The following is an 18,553-nucleotide window of genomic DNA, read 5'->3' as shown; positions in this document are numbered from 1 at the left end:
CAATAAGCACACAAAAAGATGCTCAACATCACTATTCATCAGGTAAATGAAAATAAAAAAATCACAATGAGATACTATTTTACACAAAAGCTAGTGTTGGTGAGGATGTGGAGAAATCATAAACCTTATACATTGCTGGTGGGAATTAAAAATGGTGCAGTCATTGTGGGAAACAATTCAGCAGTTCCTTAAAATGTTAAACATTAGAGTTGCCAAATGACCCAGCAATTCTACCTTTAGGTGTATACCCGAGAGAAATGAAAGCACACGTTCACACAAAAACTTGTAGCAGCATTATTCATGATAGCCCAAATGGTAGAAACAACCTAAATATCCTTCAAAGACAATTAGGTAAAAACTGTACATTATTAATCCATAAAAAGTGATGAATTGCTGACACACGCTACAGTAGGGATGAAGCTTGAAAGCATTATTGTAAGTGAAAGAAGTCATTCAAAAAAGGCCACATATTGTATAATTTCATTTATGGGAAATGTGCAGAATAGGCAAATCTAGAGAGACAGAAAGCAGACTGGTGTTTGGGATGTTGGGGGGGGGCAGGGAGAAGGGGGGAGTGACTGCTTTGAGGACAGAATGTCTTTTCGGAAGGAGCCCCCAGGCTCCCCAGGGGCGCGCCTCTGCCGGCAAACCGGGTCGCGAACGAGTCAGCAGTCAAGCCAGACAATGCACGTAAGGACTCGGATGGGACAGAATGTACAATCGCCGTTCGGGCCAGAGATGCGCCTTGCAGTTTATGGGCGCCTCCGCCACCCCAGAGCTGCCAGGCGTCCCCGCCTCGGCGCGGGTCGGCGCTCCAGCGCCTCGGGCCGGCGGCACTGCGCAGGCGCAGCCTCAGTCCGGCGTCCTAGGAGATGGGCGCTCAAGGCCTCCGCGCAGGCGCGATTCCGGAGGCCGAGCAGCGGGCGGCGGGGCGGGGCGGGGCGGGGCGGGCACGGAGTGAGTCTGCGCACTGCGCGCTCTCGCCCGCGGAGCCGCAGTCTCGGGAGCGCCGCGGAGGTGTTTCGGGCGTCTCTGGCGAGCCTTTGCCGCGAACCGGCTGTCGCTGGGCTGCGCCCCGAGCGGGGACGTCCGCCGGGCGCGGGTGCGGGCCACGATGCCGGTGAGGAGAGTCGCTCAGCCGCGGTGGGGTTTCTTCCATCCCAGCGGCCTGGCCGGGGGCGCGGCCGTTGCCATGGAGGCGCGGAGCGGGCGGCCGCGGCGGGGCGGGGCCCGCTGGGCCTGGGCGGTTGGGGAGCCCGGGCGGGTCGGCCGCGGGGCCGCGGGGGTCCCGCCGTGCTGCCTGCGTCGCGGCTGCGACCCGCGGGGCCTGCGCCGCCGGACGGAAAGGCGCTGTGCGGAGGATGCGCTCCGGCGCCCGGCGCCACCTGCCGGGCGGGGCTTCTGGGAGCGGCCGCGGAGGGTCCGTCTGGACGCCCCGCACCCCGCGCCGCGGAGCCCAGCTCCGGGAGGCTGCGGGGCGGAGGCCGCCTGCCCCGGTCCGGGCCCCTGACTCAGGCTCTCCCGGGCTCGAGCTGTCATCCCTCTTGGGGCGCTTTGGCTCCCAGTGCAGAGTGTAGCCTGTAGGTGTCTTTGTGTGTGCGCGATGGTGGCGGTGGTGTGTCATCTTCCACGGTTTCGCAGATGACTGTTGTGCACTTAGTGAGGGGACATTGTAAGCCCAATGAAGGGTCATGGAGGAAACTTGAGCCATGGCCGGTTATTTGCTGCTTGTGAGTCCCCAGACAATTATTTAATCTGTCTGGGCCCTTAGTTCCCACGTAATTAAGCTTTTCCTCATGGCGTTGCTATCAGGGTGAAATAAGATACTGCATAGGAGACTTGAAGGACAGCGCTTGATGTTTAGCGTTAAATGCTCTGTAGTTGTTCTTGTTCATTGCTTCCAAGTTATTCATTTAATAAACGTTGTGCACCAACCACATGCTGGGCACTGGAGATACGATATTGAGCAAAACCAGGCAGGTTCTAGAACTAGGAAAGAGAGAAGCGTGCCTTATTGGGCACAGGTGAAAACCGTACACATTTACAGAGCTAAGATAACGTAACCTTAATGAATGGCGTGGGTGGGCGTGCTGTAATAGATGGAAATAGATTCTGGTGAACTGGAAAGTGTTGCCATGTAGGAATGATGGCCTGCAGATATCAGATCATCTGTTTTTTTCTAGAGACTTTAGAAATCGTTGTTTTGTGAAATTTCTCAATTTTAGCAACTAATTCGGAAGATTTTCAAATACTATGAGTCTAACAAAAGAAATTTGTGGGCTGAATTCAGCCCCTTGACTACCTGTTTGCAACTCCTGATGTAGACAGAGAAAGACAGACGTTAATCAAATAAGGAACAGACAGAAGTAAAATTGTGTCCATGAAGGGGAGTGCAGGATGCTCTGAGAGCCCATAAAAACATTTGACCTAGTCAGGGCATTCTTCACAGATGAAGTGGCTGTTGAGACTGAAGGATAAATAGATGTGAACTAAACGAAGAGGATATTGAGGAATGTTCTAGGTGGAAGGAACAGCACATGGAAAGGCCAGTGGGGAAAAACAGCATCGTGACTAGAAAAGGCCAAGACGCCCAGCGTGGCTGTGGCAGAATGAGCCAGGCAAAGTGTCTTTTGAAATAAGCCCAGGGAAGTACACGTGGGCAGGAGTCAGGTTTTACAGACCATCTTAAGGATTTTGATTTTTATCCTAAGATCTATGGGAAACCTTTGAAGAATTTTAAGTAGGAGAGTGGCATGATTTGTGTTGACACTGACTGTCATGTGGAGAACAGACTGTGGGGCAGTCGTCTAATTAGATGCAGGAGTACAGTTAAGAGGCTGTAGTCCAGGACCGAGACGGTGAAGACCTGGATTAGGGTGATGAAGGCAGAGATGGAGAGAAGGATATTGTATTGATACAGTCTGTTACTTGTCGGTGGCAGTGGCTTGTATTTCTCTTTAATGCTTAGAAGAGTGTCTGAGACAGTAGGAATTTAACAAGTATCTGTTCAACTAAACTGTTGAAGTTTTTCACCTCAGTAATAGAATTGTGTTTTATTATAGATTCTTAATCATAAAATTTCAGAAATTGAAACTTTACATATACAAATATTCATAAGGTTAGGTCATACTAAGACATTTTTCTCTGCCATAAGATTTTCTTTTCTGTCTTTAACCTATTGTCTTCTGTAGAGAAGATAAGCCATATATGGATTTTTACATGATAAAAAACATTTTACTAATGCATTATAAGAAATAAAACCAGAAGTCTCAAGGAAACAAAGGATCTACTATATTCTTGAGTTAAATTTGTTAACCATATTCATATGTGTTTTCCTACAGGCAGGAAACTCAGAGAGGATGTCAGGGAGTTTTGTGCAGAAAGACAATCTGTAATATACTGGTTCATTTTCTGCTTGTACAGCATTTACTACCAATGTAAATTAGATATTTTTCTCCCCTCTTCTGTGTAAAAGAAACTGTTTTCCTCATTGTATCTTTTAATAAGCTTTTTGTATATATGTGTAAGATCTTTAATCGCATTTAACAAATGTTTATGAAGTCCTTAATTTGTGCAAGGCACTGAGATGGCAAAGTGGCCTTTTTCAAATTATAGATTTGATCTGTTGAGGGTAAAAGTAAATGTTCTTTTCATTATTTGTAAATATTGTCTCCACCAGATCAATAAATCAGAGAAGCCAGAAAGCTGCGATAATGTGAAGGTGGTTGTTAGGTGTCGGCCCCTCAATGAGCGAGAGAAGTCAATGTGCTACAGACAGGCTGTCAGTGTGGACGAGATGAGGGGAACCATCACTGTGCATAAGACTGACTCTTCCAATGAGCCTCCAAAGACATTTACTTTTGATACTGTTTTTGGACCAGAGAGTAAACAACTTGATGTTTATAACTTAACTGCAAGACCTATTATTGATTCTGTTCTTGAAGGCTACAATGGTAAGTGAATATATAGTTTACTTTTTTGAAAACATCTTTATTGAGGCATAATTTATGCACCATAAATTCACTTATTGTAACTATACAGTTTGACGAGTTGTGGTAAATATATACAGTTGTGAAAACATCACCACAGTCCAGTTTAGAGCACTCCCATCATCCCCAAAAGCTCCTGTATGTCTGTGTCCAGCCCCACTCCCAGGCAGCCATAGATCTGCATTCTGTCACTGTAGTTTTGCCTTTTCTTTACTTTTCACCTAAGTCATATCATATGCCATTTTTAAATGTTTTCTTTCACTTAGCGTAATGTTTTTGAAATTCATCCATCTTTACAATATATCAGTAGTTTGTACTTGTTTATTGCTGAATTGTATTCCATTGTATGAGTATACCACATTTTGTATTTGCATTCACTGGCTGATGGAAATCTGGATTGTTTCCAGTCTTTGGCTACTATAAATAATGCTGCTGTGAACCTTCCTATATATGTGTTTGTGCAGACATTTTATTTTATTTTATTTTTTTTGACACAGAGTGTCACTTTGTTGCCCGGGCTAGAGTGAGTGCCATGGCGTCTGCCTAGTTCACAGCAACCTCAAACTCCTGGGCTTAAGAGATCCTACTGCCTCAGCCTCCCGAGTAGCTGGGACTACAGGCATGCGCCACAATGCCCAGCTAATTTTTTTTTTCTATATATATTTTTAGTTGTCCAGATAATTTCTTTCTATTTTTAGTAGAGACGGGGTCTCGCTCAGGCTGGTCTCGAACTCCTGACCTCGAGCGATCCACCCGCCTCAGCCTCCCAGAGGGCTGGGATTACAGGCGTGAGCCACCGCGCCCGGCTTGTGCAGACATTTTAAAGTGTCTCTTGGATAGATACTTAGGAATGAAATTGTGGCGTCGAATCAATAAATGTCCATTTTCCAAAGTGGTGACTATACTACTTTTTTTCCCCCACCAGTACTTTATGAGGGTTCCAGTTTCCTTACATCTTGACAACACTGTGATTGTAAAGTTTTTAAATTATAGCCATTCTAAAGGATCTGTAGTGATATCTCATTGTGTTTGAACTTGTGTTTACCTAATGACTAATGATGTCGAGTATCCATTGCTGTAATTGTTAGTCATTTGAATGTCTTGTTTGGTGAAATGTCTCTTAAAATATTTTGCATATTTTAAAAATTTTGTGGGCTATCTTCTTGTTCTTTGTATTTTCTAGATTGAAATATTTTATCAGATAATGTGATTTGCAAATATTTTCTCCCAGTCTATGGCTTGTCTTTTGGCAGAATTCATCAGTGAAGCCACCTGGCCTTGGAATTTTCTTTTTTTGTGGGAAGGTTTTTAACTATAGATTCAATTTCTTTAATAGGTACAGGACTATTCAGGTTATCTGTTTTTTCTTTAATTTAATTTTTTTTTTTTTTTTTTTTTAGACAGAGTCTCACTCTGTTGCCCAGGCTAGAGTGAGTGCCGTGGCGTCAGCCTAGCTCACAGCAACCTCAAACTCCTGGTCTCGAGCAATCCTCCTGCCTCAGCCTCCCAAGTAGCTGGGACTATAGGCATGTACCACCATGCCCAGCCAATTTTTTCTATATATATATGTTTTTAGCTATCCATATAATTTCTTTTCTATTTTTAGTAGAGACAGGGTCTTGCTCTTGCTCAGGCTGGTCTCGAACTCCTGAGCTCAAACAATCTGCCCGCCTCAGCCTCCCAGAGTGCTAAGATTACAGGTGTGAGCCACCGCGCCTGGCCTAATTTAAATTTAATTTCATTTAATGCTATAAATTAACCCCTGAGTAGTGTTTTAGTGGCATCCTACAGATTTTGACACACTGTGTTTTCATTTTCTCTACAAAAAATTAACCAGGCGTGGTGGCATGTGCCTGTAGTCCCAGCTACTCAGGAGGCTGAGGCAGAAGGATCACTTGAGCCCAGGAGTTTGAGGTTGCAGTGAGCTATGATGATGCCACTGCACTCTAGCCCTGGCAACAGAGTGAGACCTTGCCTCAAAAAAAAAAAATCTTAAAAAGCAACCAAAGAAAGAAAGACATGTTTATGTATAGAAGACCAACGATAAGCATGAAAGCAGATTTCTAGTTAGAAATAATGCAAGTGAGAAGAGAGTAACATAATATCTTTAAAGTATAGAAAGAAGAAACTATCAGCCTACAATCCTATATCCAGTGAAAATATCTTTCAAAAACAAAGGTTAAATAAATGCTTTTTTAGACTATAAAAACTGGAAAAATTCATCACCAGTAGACCTGTACTATAAGAAATATTAAAGGAAGTTTTTCAGGTGGAAGGAAAATGGTATTAGGTGGTGTTAGATGGAAATATGGATCTATATATAGGAAAGAAAAGATAGTAAACTTGAAAATAAACAAGTAGAAACAATTCGGAGAGAAAATAGAAAATGAAAACAAGGCCAGTACCTTACTCCCAGCACTTCGGGAGGCCAAGGCAGGAGGATTGCTTGAGGACAGGAGTTTGAGACCAGCCTGGGCAATATAGTGAGACCTCATTTGAGCAAAAAATAAAAAAATTAGCCAAATGTGGTGACTTGCACCTGTGTGTAGTCCTACCCACTTGGGAGGCTGAGGTGGGAGGATTGCTTGAGTCCAGGAGTTTGAGGTTACAGTGAGCTATGACCATGTCACTGCACTGCAGCACTCCAGCCTGGGCAACAGAGCAAAACCCTGTCTCTAATTAAAAAAAAAAATAAAATGAAAAACAAAATTTAACAGAGCATCAGTGAGCTGTGGGACAGTTTTAGACAGCCTAATATACATGACATTGAGCAAGTTACTTAACCTCTCAAACCTTCTGTTTCCCTAAATAAACTATAGGAATACAAATAGTGCCTATCTTTTAGGATTGCCATAAAAATGAAATAAAAATGCACGTAAAGTACTTGGCCTAGCACATAGCAAATGATTAGTAAATGGTAGCTGTTATCCTTCTAAAGCTTATTTTTTACTTAATAATTCAGTTTGTCTGTTCTGAAATTCAGTCTATAAGTTCATGATATTTTCAGCCTTTGAATGCAGTAAGTTACATTCCTGATGGCAAGAGTTTGAAACATTTAGTCAGTTTGAAAAAAAAAAAATGAGACTTTTTTATTTCCATGTGTAAAAAACAGCTTCTGGTATGATTATTTTCACAAAAAGGTCTGAAAAGGCTGGTGTGATTAATTTGTCTTCACAAAAAAAAGTTGAGGTTAACTGAATAGAGTAGTAATAGTTGAGGAACCTTTTTCATTTATGCTCTCACACCGTAGGCTGTCTTCTCACTCTACACTGTGTCCTGGCCAGCTACTGCAGCCTCTGTTTATGCCACATCTGCCCTTGCTTTCTTCTAATTCTTCGTTCATGTATAGCCAGAGTGATCATGGTGTCACTCCTCTGACTGAAAAATCATTCTCTGGTTTCACGTTGCTTTTAGGATTAGGTCTAAAAACTATAATGTGGTCTTCATGACCCTGTGTGATTAAGACCCTGCTAGTTTCTCTAGCTCTGTCTGCATCCACTTTTCTTTTCCATCTCTGTTTTTTCCATTCTCGTCTCATTTCCTCAAAATTTCCATTCTCCCTCTTGCCTCTTGCTGTCCACTCTGTTCTTATTCGATTCCTATTTGCATTTCAGATCTAAAGGTCACTTTGTTTTGGAAGGCCTTCGCTGATCTCCCCTGCCCCTTCCTCCCTCTTTAATTCCTCTGCTTAGTTTGTGTCCTTTACTCCTGTGGTCCCCAGTGCCCGGGCTGTGGGCCGGGACCAGTCCATGGCCTGTTCGGAACCAGGCCACACAGCAGGAGGTGAGCGCTGGGTGAGCGAGTGAAGCTTCGTCTGTATGCACAGTCGCTGCCGTCACTCGCATCATACCTGAGCTCCAACTCCTGTCAGATCAGTGGCGACAATGGATTCTGCATTATGGAGAGCTATGTAATTATTTTATTAGACATTACAATGTAATAATAATAGAAATAAAATACACAGTAAATGTAATGCGCTTGAATCATCCTGAAACCACCCCGCACCCCCAGGCCATGGAAACATTGTCTTCCATGAAACCAGTCCCTGGTGCCATAAAGGGGTCGGGGACCACTGCTTTACTCCCATCCAGAACTCTGTGTTTCTCGCTCTCAACACTCACCATGCTTATAATTATTCCACCAATATCCCCTCCCAGGATCATACGCAGCATAAGATTGAGGATGTGTTTGTTTTGCCACTCTGTCTCTGGTGCCTGCCAAAGTGCCAACCTCAGGTATATAGTAAATATTTGTTGAATAAGTGAATTTAGGTATTTAGAAAGTTTAAATTGCATCTGCAGTTACTTGCGGTAATGGTATTTCACCTTTTTGTTAACATCCCCTTTTTCTTATAGCTGTTACATTAAAACAGTTTTTCAAAAAATAATGTACTTATTTTAGGACTAAGAGGAAAAAAGCTGTCGTTTACTGGTACTGTCTGCCAGGCATCATGTTGGTCACTTGAAGTAAATGGTTTCATTTGGTTCTTACTATCAGTGTAGAGTTGTAATTCTTATCTCCATTTTACCACAGCGAAGACAGTCTCAGGGTAGGTAACGTGTCCAAGGTCAAGTGGCTACACTGTGGCCAGTGTGGATTCAGAATGCGGTTTTTCTGCTGTAGAGCCTGTATTCTTTTGCTGTACTTATGCTGCCTTCTCCAATTTAATGTCCACAATAAGTAATTAATGTATACATTATGAGAAATTTCTTATAATTAGCTGTACTGTAATATTTTTACGTTTTACATTTAAGGCTTGGGATTTTTTCATTAATAATTTGGAATGTCTTATTGAGTCTGGTGCCTTAACAGTGCTTTGTTCATATGGCACAGAGTACTTATTGTAATTGTTGATAGTAAAGGTGAACCGTGTGCTAGAATAAATTTTGAATCCAGGGAAGAAATTATATCAGTGTCAAAGGTATTGATCTTAAGAGCTGTTTTTCTGTAGCATTAGACTCTAAAAAGTGACTGATTCTCTTCGTCATTTTCAGGGACTATTTTTGCATATGGACAAACTGGAACAGGCAAAACTTTTACAATGGAAGGTGTTCGAGCTGTTCCTGAACTTAGAGGAATAATTCCCAATTCATTTGCTCACATATTTGGTCATATTGCAAAAGCAGAGGGTGATACCAGGTAAAAGAGAATTCTTTTGTTTTCTAACATTGAGAAGTACAAACACAAGAAAGGCATCTAGGTATAAATTTTATAAACATATTTTAAAACTGTTCTTATAAATGTCTTACTATCTTTTATGTTTTAAAAATGATATTTTATTTATAGATTTTTGGTTCGAGTGTCTTATTTGGAAATATATAATGAAGAAGTTCGTGACCTTTTGGGCAAGGATCAGACACAAAGGTTAGAGGTAAGGATGATTGAAATTGGAATACTTTCCAAAGCAATGGAATATTTACTATATTAAGGTCCTGTTTGTACAAAAGGTGCTTTTAACATTTTAAGTAACCTTGTACATATACTAATATAATTTCATACATTTGCAGACATATCTGCGGGTAAATAAGTGAAGCAGGATTGCTGAGTTAGGTGGTAAATGGTAAATTTGATAGAGATTGCCAAATATTTTAGTATTTTAAGATATGAGAAAGAACAAGAAAAGGTTCGCCTTTAAAATATTAATATTGGAATTTTGGTTGGCATTGCATGGCCAGTAAAACAACTGGAGAATAATATATGTAAAATAACAGCTACCATTGTAGAATGGTATGGAATATATATATTAATAGAACAACAGCAGCCATCATTACTGAACTCATACAGTGTGGTGTAGGCATTCAGAGCAGTACCTGGGAGTTGGTGGTCGTACTACATACTTTATTTCATTTACTCTTCCCAGTAGTTCAATTTTACTGATACAGAAATTGAAATTTAGAGGAGTTTCATGACTTGCTCAAGATCACATAGCAGGCTGGGTGCCGTGGCTCATGTCTGTGATCCAAGCACTCTGGGAGGCCTAGGCGGGAGGATTACTTGAGCTCAGGCATTTGAGACCAGTCTGACCAAGAGCGAGACCCTGTCTCTGCTAAAAATAGAAAAGTTAGGCAGGCGTTGTGGCGTGCACCTGTAATCCCAGGTACTGGGGAGGCTGGGGCAGGAGGATCACTTGAGCCCAGGAGTTTGAGGTTGCTGTGAGCTAGGCTGACGCCACGGCACTCTGCCTGGGGTGACAGAGCAAGGCTGTCTCAAAAAAAGAAAGAAAAAAAAAAAAGATCACATAGCAAGTGAATGATGGTATCATCTATGATTACCAAGGTGGTTTCTGGGCCTTACTCTTAGCTGAATTCTGGCTCTGATCTTGCGCCAGCCACTTAACCTCTGTAAGCCTTAGTTTTGTCATTTGAAAATGGAAATAATAATGGTATGTAAAAAATAATAATGGTCTTTACTTTATAGGATTATTGCCAACATTAACAAATTAAAGGAAAGTTTTTAAATCAATAAATGTTAGTTTTTTCTTTTTAAGTTTACTATATAAACTGAGTTTTTGGAGCCGTAAATTACAGTGTTAGGGATTGTTTGTGGTTGTTGGACCCTAATAAAGGCTTATTCTGTAATGATAACCTGTATACAGCAAATGTAGAAACAGATTTCTTTGTCACTAGTTGTCATCTTTAGTTTTGATGGATACTTTGTTAATTCTATACTTTTGTCTCCTAAAAGTTTATTGTTTTATGATGCAAATTCTAGGGAAAAAATCATTTGGAAAGAATATTTCCATTTCTGTGCCAGTAATTATAGATCAGATTTATCTTCAGGCATATTCTTGTCATTAGTTCTTAACTCTGACAAACCCAATGTGCCCCCTGCCCCTTCTTGTTTTTGAGATATGGTCTTTCTCTGTCACCCAGGCTGGAGTGCAGTGGTGCAGTTGTAGCTCACTGCAGCCTCAAACTTCTAGGCTCAAGCCATCCTTCTGCCTCAGTCTCCTGAGTAGCTGAGACTACAGGTACACGCCACTATGCCTGGCTAATTTTTCTATTTTTTACAGAGATGAGGGTTTCGCTATGTTGCTCAGGTCGGTCTCGAACTCCTGGCCTCAAGTGATCTTCCTGTTTTAGCTTCCCAAAGTGCTAGGATTATAGGTGTGAGCCGCTGTGCCTGGACTTTTTTTCATTTTTTTCAGTCTTGGTCTGTTGCCCAGGCTAGAGTGCTGTGGCTTGATCATAGCTCACTGTAGCCTTGAACTTCTGGACTCAAGCGATCCTCTCACCTCAGCCTCCCAAAAGGGTGTGATTACAGGCATGAGCTGCTGTGCCTGGCCTCAGTGCCCCTTTTTATAACATATGTTTTGTAATGCTCTTCTGACTGTCATGAAATAAAATTCATAAATGATGAAATCTGCCTATATACATAATTTTTAAAAAATCGGTATACTGCCCTCCTGTAATATAAGGGAGAATAAAACTGATAAAAAATACTAATATTTCAGTATGTAAATGCTTATATGTGACCACACTCAATGACATAATGAAATAGATAGAGGCCCATAGAATCACCATAACTACAAGAGCAACAGATGTGGAGAGTCAAGATATGTTGTCTTGATGATCTGAATACCTTGATTGGTGTTATTGTCAATGATATGGTCTTTTAAAATAGGGACTAGCTCTTCGTAGAGTTCTGAGCAAAATAAAGTACAATTCTTTCCTTGGTTTTCCTGTATTTCTATATTATGTTATTGCTATTGTTACTGTTACCGTGGAAACCTAGATAATTATAAATAGTTTTTTCACCCATGTGAATATCTGGAAGGACTTTCAAAATGGTGAGGGACAGTCCTTCACTGGGTAAGGCTGTCCCACGCGTTTCAGGAATGTTAGCAGCCCTGGGCCCTCCCTGTGTACTAACAATGTCCTCAAGTGAACTAGAAACTCCCCCACACATTCCTGAACATTGTGGGGAAGAGGAGTAACTGCCCCCTTTGAAATCCACTGTTATAAACTGTGTTCATCGTAGAAATTAAATTCCTATGTTTATGATAAAAATTCTTTGCTAGCACTACCATCCCTTTTTTTAACTTTCACAAATTTGGAATCATATTTTGTTTCTTCATCTTTCATATCTAATCAGTTATCTACACTTATTAACTGAATTTTGACTTATATTGTGATTGGAAAAGACGTTAGAGTTCATAAAGACCAGTAGTTCGCAGACTGATGTGTTTGAGGAATGTTTGTTTCCAGTCTGTAGCGAGATGAGCACAGAAAGTGAGAGGAGGAACGTAAAGCTTTCATAGCAGTTGGATGTTGCCCTGGCATCCAAGTGCATGATTTTTGTGTTTTACAAAATTGTCAGATTGGGAATACACACATTGTCCTTTATCATTTTTTAGAAGCATTGATTTGGAGCAATAATTTTTAAACCTTTTAAAAGGTATACATAAAGCATTTAAACTAACTTTCATCAAACTAAACCCATGTGGAAGCTCAGGGTGCAAATTTCATGAAAGTGAAGCTCTCTTTAGAATTTTTCTGGGCCTGAAGACCCCAAACTTCTACAGTGGCCCCCTCAATGCCACTGTGGATTCTAGGGCTTTTCAGAGCGTGGTCTTAAACCCACAGTTTATAGAGACCAACACATTCCTTTTACTGCTAATAAAATAGGGGCTTAATTTATATTCTGTGACATAAAGGATAATTTTTCCTAATTTGTAAATGTATCTTATAAATTTTTATAGAAGACACATACACACACTCCAACTAGACTGAAAATAAACATGAGGAATGTAATGTCTATCTGCTCTTGTAAGTTTTGTCTCTGGAATTGTTTTCAAATTTCTGTTTGTCTTCATTGTCTGTGGGGTCTTACTGCCTGTGGGGTCTTTACTGCCCGTGGAATGGCTTCCCCACTGGCAGCCACAGGCTTCTGCCTCATTTCACTTTATTCTGTGGGCTTGTGGAGGTGACTTGTTGGGTACTCCAAAGTGAATTTTGTATATACAGCACCACCTGTGTTTTAGGTAAATCCAATCCATCCTAAATACATACTTTAAATTTAGTAAAAGTTCTCATAAGGGAACTCACAAAAAGGTAATACTTTTACGTGGATACCATAGAGCTGATTATTTCACTTAGCTTCTTGAAATTCTCCAAATTACTGTTAGCGTAAAGACCAGTAACCATTCTTGAATGTCTCTGCCTGTCTGTGTGACCAGATTTCCCGCCTGTCTCCCTCTATTTCCTGCTCTCTCCAGCTACACTATCTTTTTTGTGTTTTATTCTTCAAGTGCCCAGTTTTTTCTAATTTCAGGGTCCTTGCACATATTCTCCTGCCACAGACAGCCCAGACTGTCTGCCTCATGTTTCTTCTTCAAGTTTTAGCTTAAACATCATCTTGGGGAAACTTAGCTTGTCCCTTCACTAGCTTAGTGTTCTTTGATATATTCCCACACCTTCCCGTAGTTTTCCTTCATGGCATCATCACAATTGAAATAAAATAATTTTTTGTGTGTAATTATTCATTTGTATGTTTGCAATATGCTCAATAAATAATTTTGGAAGAATTATTGATATAAATGTAAAGTTTTGTTTTTTTTTTTTTTTTAGGTTAAAGAAAGACCCGATGTGGGAGTTTATATCAAAGATTTATCAGCTTATGTGGTAAATAATGCTGATGACATGGATAGAATTATGACACTAGGCCACAAAAATCGTAAGTGTCATGCTTCATTGTGAGTAAACATCTGTGTGTCGAGGCTGGTTTAGAGCAAAAGTGGTTTCTTGAAAGTCATTTCCTTTGATTATTTACTGTCAATATATAGCAGGCACATGTGAATGAAGGATATCGCAGATCGTTTTCCATGTTGACTGAAATTTTCTTTTTAATAGTGCTAATCCTTGAAACTCTCACATAGCTGTCTCTTGTTAGCTATAATAATATTGTAAAATTTATTGAGCACTTAGTAACTGGGAAGTGCTTGTGCTAAGTGCTTTATAAGGGTGATTTCTTTTAATCTTCACAATAGGCCATGATGCTATTAAATTCTTCCCTTATGAATGAGGAAACTGAGACTTAGTTTAAGTAACTTGTCCAAGGTAGTATAACTAGTAAGTAGGAATAATAGAATGAGTGTTCAAACCTAGGCCATTAGTCTGCATTAACCAGGGACTGTACTGCCTCCCTTTTGTTGACAAGAAAAGTAAAATAAAATAAAATTTTAAAAATTGCATTCCTTGTAGTAAATTTAAGTTTTTAATCTAAAGAATAAGAAACTTAAGCAATATTTAATATCTAGATGTCCTAGGCCTAGTACTAGTGATGCTGATAGTAATTAGAAATTAAAAGTAGAAGAAATAGGAAATGAAAAATTTTTATAAGGTTTTATGACTTGACTATAGATCTGTCAAACTCAAGGAAATTAAACAGAAAATTTAAAAAATCAATTGCATTCTTATAAATCAAATACTACAAAGAAAAAGACTAACAAGAAAAAGACCAAATCTTAGAAATATTAGCAAAAGATATGGATATTATTCACAGAAGATATACGTCCTGATATAGTCTGTGTGTGCGTAGGCATGTGTGTGTTTATATTTTTAGAGAGAGAGTACTTGTCCTCTTTAAGTCAGATAATAGCATACTTTATTCACTCAATAATATTAGCTTGGAGATCATTTCACAGGAACACACATATTAGCACATATATAGACATTTAAAAATAACTACATAGTATTTCATTGGATAAATGTACCATAATCTATTTACTCAGCCTTTTACTGATGGACTTTTGGGTTTTCAATCTTGCTATTATGAGCAGTACTGCAGTAAATATTCTTGCATATATATGATTTTATACACACACAGGCTTATTTACAGGATAAATTTTTTCATACCCTTTGAAAAACATAAAAATTTAATTTTCTTATTTCAAAATATTGTGACAAAAAATAAAGTAGTAAAGGTGTTTTTTGTTTTGTTTTTATTTCCGTTATGTGATTTGTCAGTACGTTGGTGTATTGAGTCTACTTGATTGCTGTTAGCTGTTCCCCCCTAGGTATTGTAAAGTTCAACATAAGTTACTTTTAACAGCGTATCTGTTGCATTGCTTTATTTTTATAACTAGAAATAAAGAAAAATCACAATCATAAAAAGCATACCTACCTTGCAAAAACAACAGGTATTAAAATGTTAAGTATGATTTTTTCAAGATACAAGTTCTCTCCCACCTCAAATTGAAAAACACTGGCACAGTGTTTGATAATCAACATAGCTGTGAAACTGTTTATACCCTTTGACCTGGTAATTCCAGTTTGGAAGATATATTCCATGGAAATAACCCCAATAAGAAAGAAGAGATCTATTTAAAGATGTTCACGTTAGCATCACTTATGAGGGCCTAAAATAGCAAACAGTCTCAAATGTTCTGTAGTAAGGGGGTAGCAAAAATAATTTTAGTAAAATTTTCAAGTTGTTTTAACATGGAAATACACATAGGAAATAATGTTAAGTGGAAAAAAACATAAGATAAATTAAGACCTAATACTCTGTGAAAACATGTATGTGTATTGCTACTGATTAGATGATTTGAAGCGATATCAAATTTAATAGCTCTCTATATTTTTGGAAAAAAGTAATTTGATTTAAAAGAAAATAGAAAAGTATACATGGAATCACAAATCCTTAGGTTTTCTTTCACTAATTTTTCATTTATATCATCAGGCTTTTCTTTATCAATACAATTTACATTCTAGTTATCTGACTTTTAATATAGTTATATACTAATAAAGAATATCGTTTTAATGTTTAACTTCTAAAATCAAAGCTTGCATAGAGAAGTCCTGCATCAGTATATAGTATGAAGATAATTTTGGCATTGGGTAAAATTAACAATGCTTTTAAATTACTTTGGAATTTAAGGGAAAAAACAAATACATGCCTATTGTAAAAAACAAAACAGATATTTTTCTTTGTTTACATAGTTTATTCACGTAAAATATTTATACACGTACAAATACTTAGTATATTTTGAATGGATGTTTTTATTTTACTGAAATGGGATCATACTATGTATGCCTTTCTAACTTTTTAAAAAATTCGTGTGTTAAAAATTCCATGTCAATGGATAGAACTCTACCTTATTTTTTTAAACAACTGCTTAGGTATCCATAATATGGCTATTCTGTAGTTGACTAACCATCATCCTCCTGGTTGTCTCTGGTCTTTCACTATTGCAAAATGCTGCACGGAATCTTTTTATGTGATCTAATGCATATATGCAAGTATTTATGAGGTTTAGAGGCCCAGAACATAATTCTCTTTATTTTTTATTATTATTATTTTTTTTTGAGACAAACACTCGCTTTGTTGCCTGGGCTAGATTGAGTGCCGTGGCGTCAGCCTAGCTCACAGCAACCTCAAACTCCTGGGCTCAAGCCATTCTACTGCCTCAGCCTCCTGAGTAGCTGGGACTACAGGCATGTGCCACCATGCCTGGCTAATTTTTTCTATATATATTTTAGTTGGCCAGATAATTTCTTTCTATTTTTAGTAGAGATGGGGTCTTGCTCTTCCTCAGGCTGGTCTCGAACTCCAGACCTCGAGCAATCCACCCGCCTCGGCCTCTCAGAGTGCTAGGATTTACAGGCGTGAGCCACCGCGCCCGGCCCCATAATTCTCTTTAGATATAGCTGAATCAACAGTAATTTTTCCAATTTTTGACAATGTATTTTTTGGTATAAATTAGTTATCTTTTTAGGCAGTAATCCTTGGGATTGAAATTAGTTACTTAGTGCTAAAATCATGTCTTTAATATAAGAAACATTACTAATTCTTTTGTTATCAACATAAAGTATAAGATGTTTCATATAATGGCTAATTATACACTTGTGCTTTTGTGGTTAAGTATTTTAAACTGTTCTATATATTTAATTATAATATTTTTAAAGACTTTCTATGTACCACTTTTAAAGAGTTTCCTTTCTTTATTAAAGGTTCTGTTGGTGCAACTAATATGAATGAACATAGTTCCCGTTCTCATGCCATCTTCACAATCACCATAGAGTGCAGTGAAAAGGGTGTTGATGGAAACATGCATGTCAGGATGGGGAAGCTCCATCTTGTAGATCTTGCTGTAAGTAATAGGATACTACTTAAGGAATACTCTTTCTTGTATTTTATAAATGAGTAAGAATTACAGTGAAAAGGAATGATTTTTTTAGTTGTTACTTGTGTGTGTTTTTAACTTAGTATCTATTATGGAACATTTCAAAGGTATACAAAAGTAGATAGAATAGTATAATGATCCCCCATGTACCCATCACCCAACTTTAACAATTATTAGCTCATGGCTAATCTTTTTTCATCTACTCTTTACCTACTTCTTACCTTCCTGTATTATTTTAAAGTAAGTTCTAGACACTGTATCCGATTTTTTACTGTTAAATTATTTTTTTTTAAAGGCAAAAGATTTATACAATCTGAAGAGAAACCAGAGTATGAAAATTACTTTTTTTAAAACCTTGGGTAGAGTATTCTGTACTTTTTAATTTTAGCTTTACGTTTGTCTCTGTTTATTTCTAGGGTTCAGAAAGACAAGCGAAAACTGGAGCTACTGGACAGCGCCTAAAGGAAGCTACAAAGATCAATCTTTCTCTTTCCACCCTTGGTAATGTAATTTCTGCCTTGGTTGATGGAAAAAGCACTCACGTACCTTATCGTAACTCTAAATTGACACGTCTTCTCCAGGATTCCTTAGGAGGAAATTCAAAAACCATGATGGTAAGACTATGTTGGTGATATAGTTAACATCAGACAGATTTAAGATTCCAATTTATGGCAGTAATTGACATATATAACATTTTAAATACTATTATTTTACTTTTGAAAATTTGCAGTTATCTTTTCTAAAGTACCCCGTATGCATCAGCCCACAGCAGTGTTGTTTGGAAACCCATGTGGTTGATGGGTCTTTTTTTCAAGAAGGCCAAGGTGCATATGTGCTTCAAAAATTTTTTTTTCATGTATTTGTAATGGGAGTATTAATTTTACTGTGTCAAGTGTAAAATGTTTTTTTTTTCTTAATTCAACAGTGTGCAAATATTGGGCCAGCAGATTACAATTATGATGAAACTATCAGTACGTTACGGTATGCCAACCGTGCTAAGAATATTAAAAATAAAGCTAGAATTAATGAAGATCCAAAGGATGCTTTGCTTCGTCAGTTTCAGAAAGAAATAGAAGAACTGAAAAAGAAGCTTGAAGAAGGTAATTTCTCAAAATATTAATCTTTATGTTGACTGCGAGTATGTTGTTTAACCCCTAGATGTCCTAACAAAAACCACCTATTAAATGTGTTTTTGCACCTCTAACATCAATAGTTAAAAGAGTATTTCTGGAAAGTAACTTGGTGCTTATGTACTTAGCATTTTCATAATAAGCTTAAGTTAAATTACATAATATTGGTGTATGTGGTTTTTTGAAAATTAATTTAACTTAAACTGCTATCCTTTTCTCCATGACCTTTTGTACATTTCATATGACTGCTTGTTAAAAAATTAATTTTTGTTTGTCTATGAGAGCAAATTCTACCATGTATGTGTTTA

The 18,553-nt window shown here is 38.6% G+C and overlaps 1 protein-coding gene across 4 annotated transcripts in view; it reads left to right on the top strand.

Annotated features, from left to right (window-relative positions):
* The first annotated feature begins 891 nt into the window (after nt 1-891).
* KIF3A (kinesin family member 3A) overlaps nt 892-18,553 on the top strand; it is a 48,886-nt gene continuing 31,224 nt past the window's right edge. For all 4 annotated transcript variants that reach the window (XM_045550759.1, XM_045550758.1, XM_045550757.1 and 1 more), the window contains exons 1-8: nt 892-1,120; nt 3,680-3,953; nt 8,984-9,128; nt 9,276-9,360; nt 13,559-13,664; nt 16,943-17,082; nt 17,532-17,729; nt 18,041-18,215. In XM_045550759.1, the coding sequence (XP_045406715.1) occupies nt 1,115-1,120; nt 3,680-3,953; nt 8,984-9,128; nt 9,276-9,360; nt 13,559-13,664; nt 16,943-17,082; nt 17,532-17,729; nt 18,041-18,215 (1,129 nt within the window). In that variant the 5' untranslated portion in view covers nt 892-1,114. The remainder of the gene's footprint in view (nt 1,121-3,679; nt 3,954-8,983; nt 9,129-9,275; nt 9,361-13,558; nt 13,665-16,942; nt 17,083-17,531; nt 17,730-18,040; nt 18,216-18,553) is intronic.

Source organism: Lemur catta, chromosome 5 (assembly GCF_020740605.2).
Source record: "Lemur catta isolate mLemCat1 chromosome 5, mLemCat1.pri, whole genome shotgun sequence".
Taxonomy (NCBI): Eukaryota; Metazoa; Chordata; class Mammalia; order Primates; family Lemuridae; genus Lemur; species Lemur catta.
The sequence above is the reverse complement of the archived record's forward strand: the minus strand, read 5'-3'. Positions and strand labels throughout refer to the sequence as shown.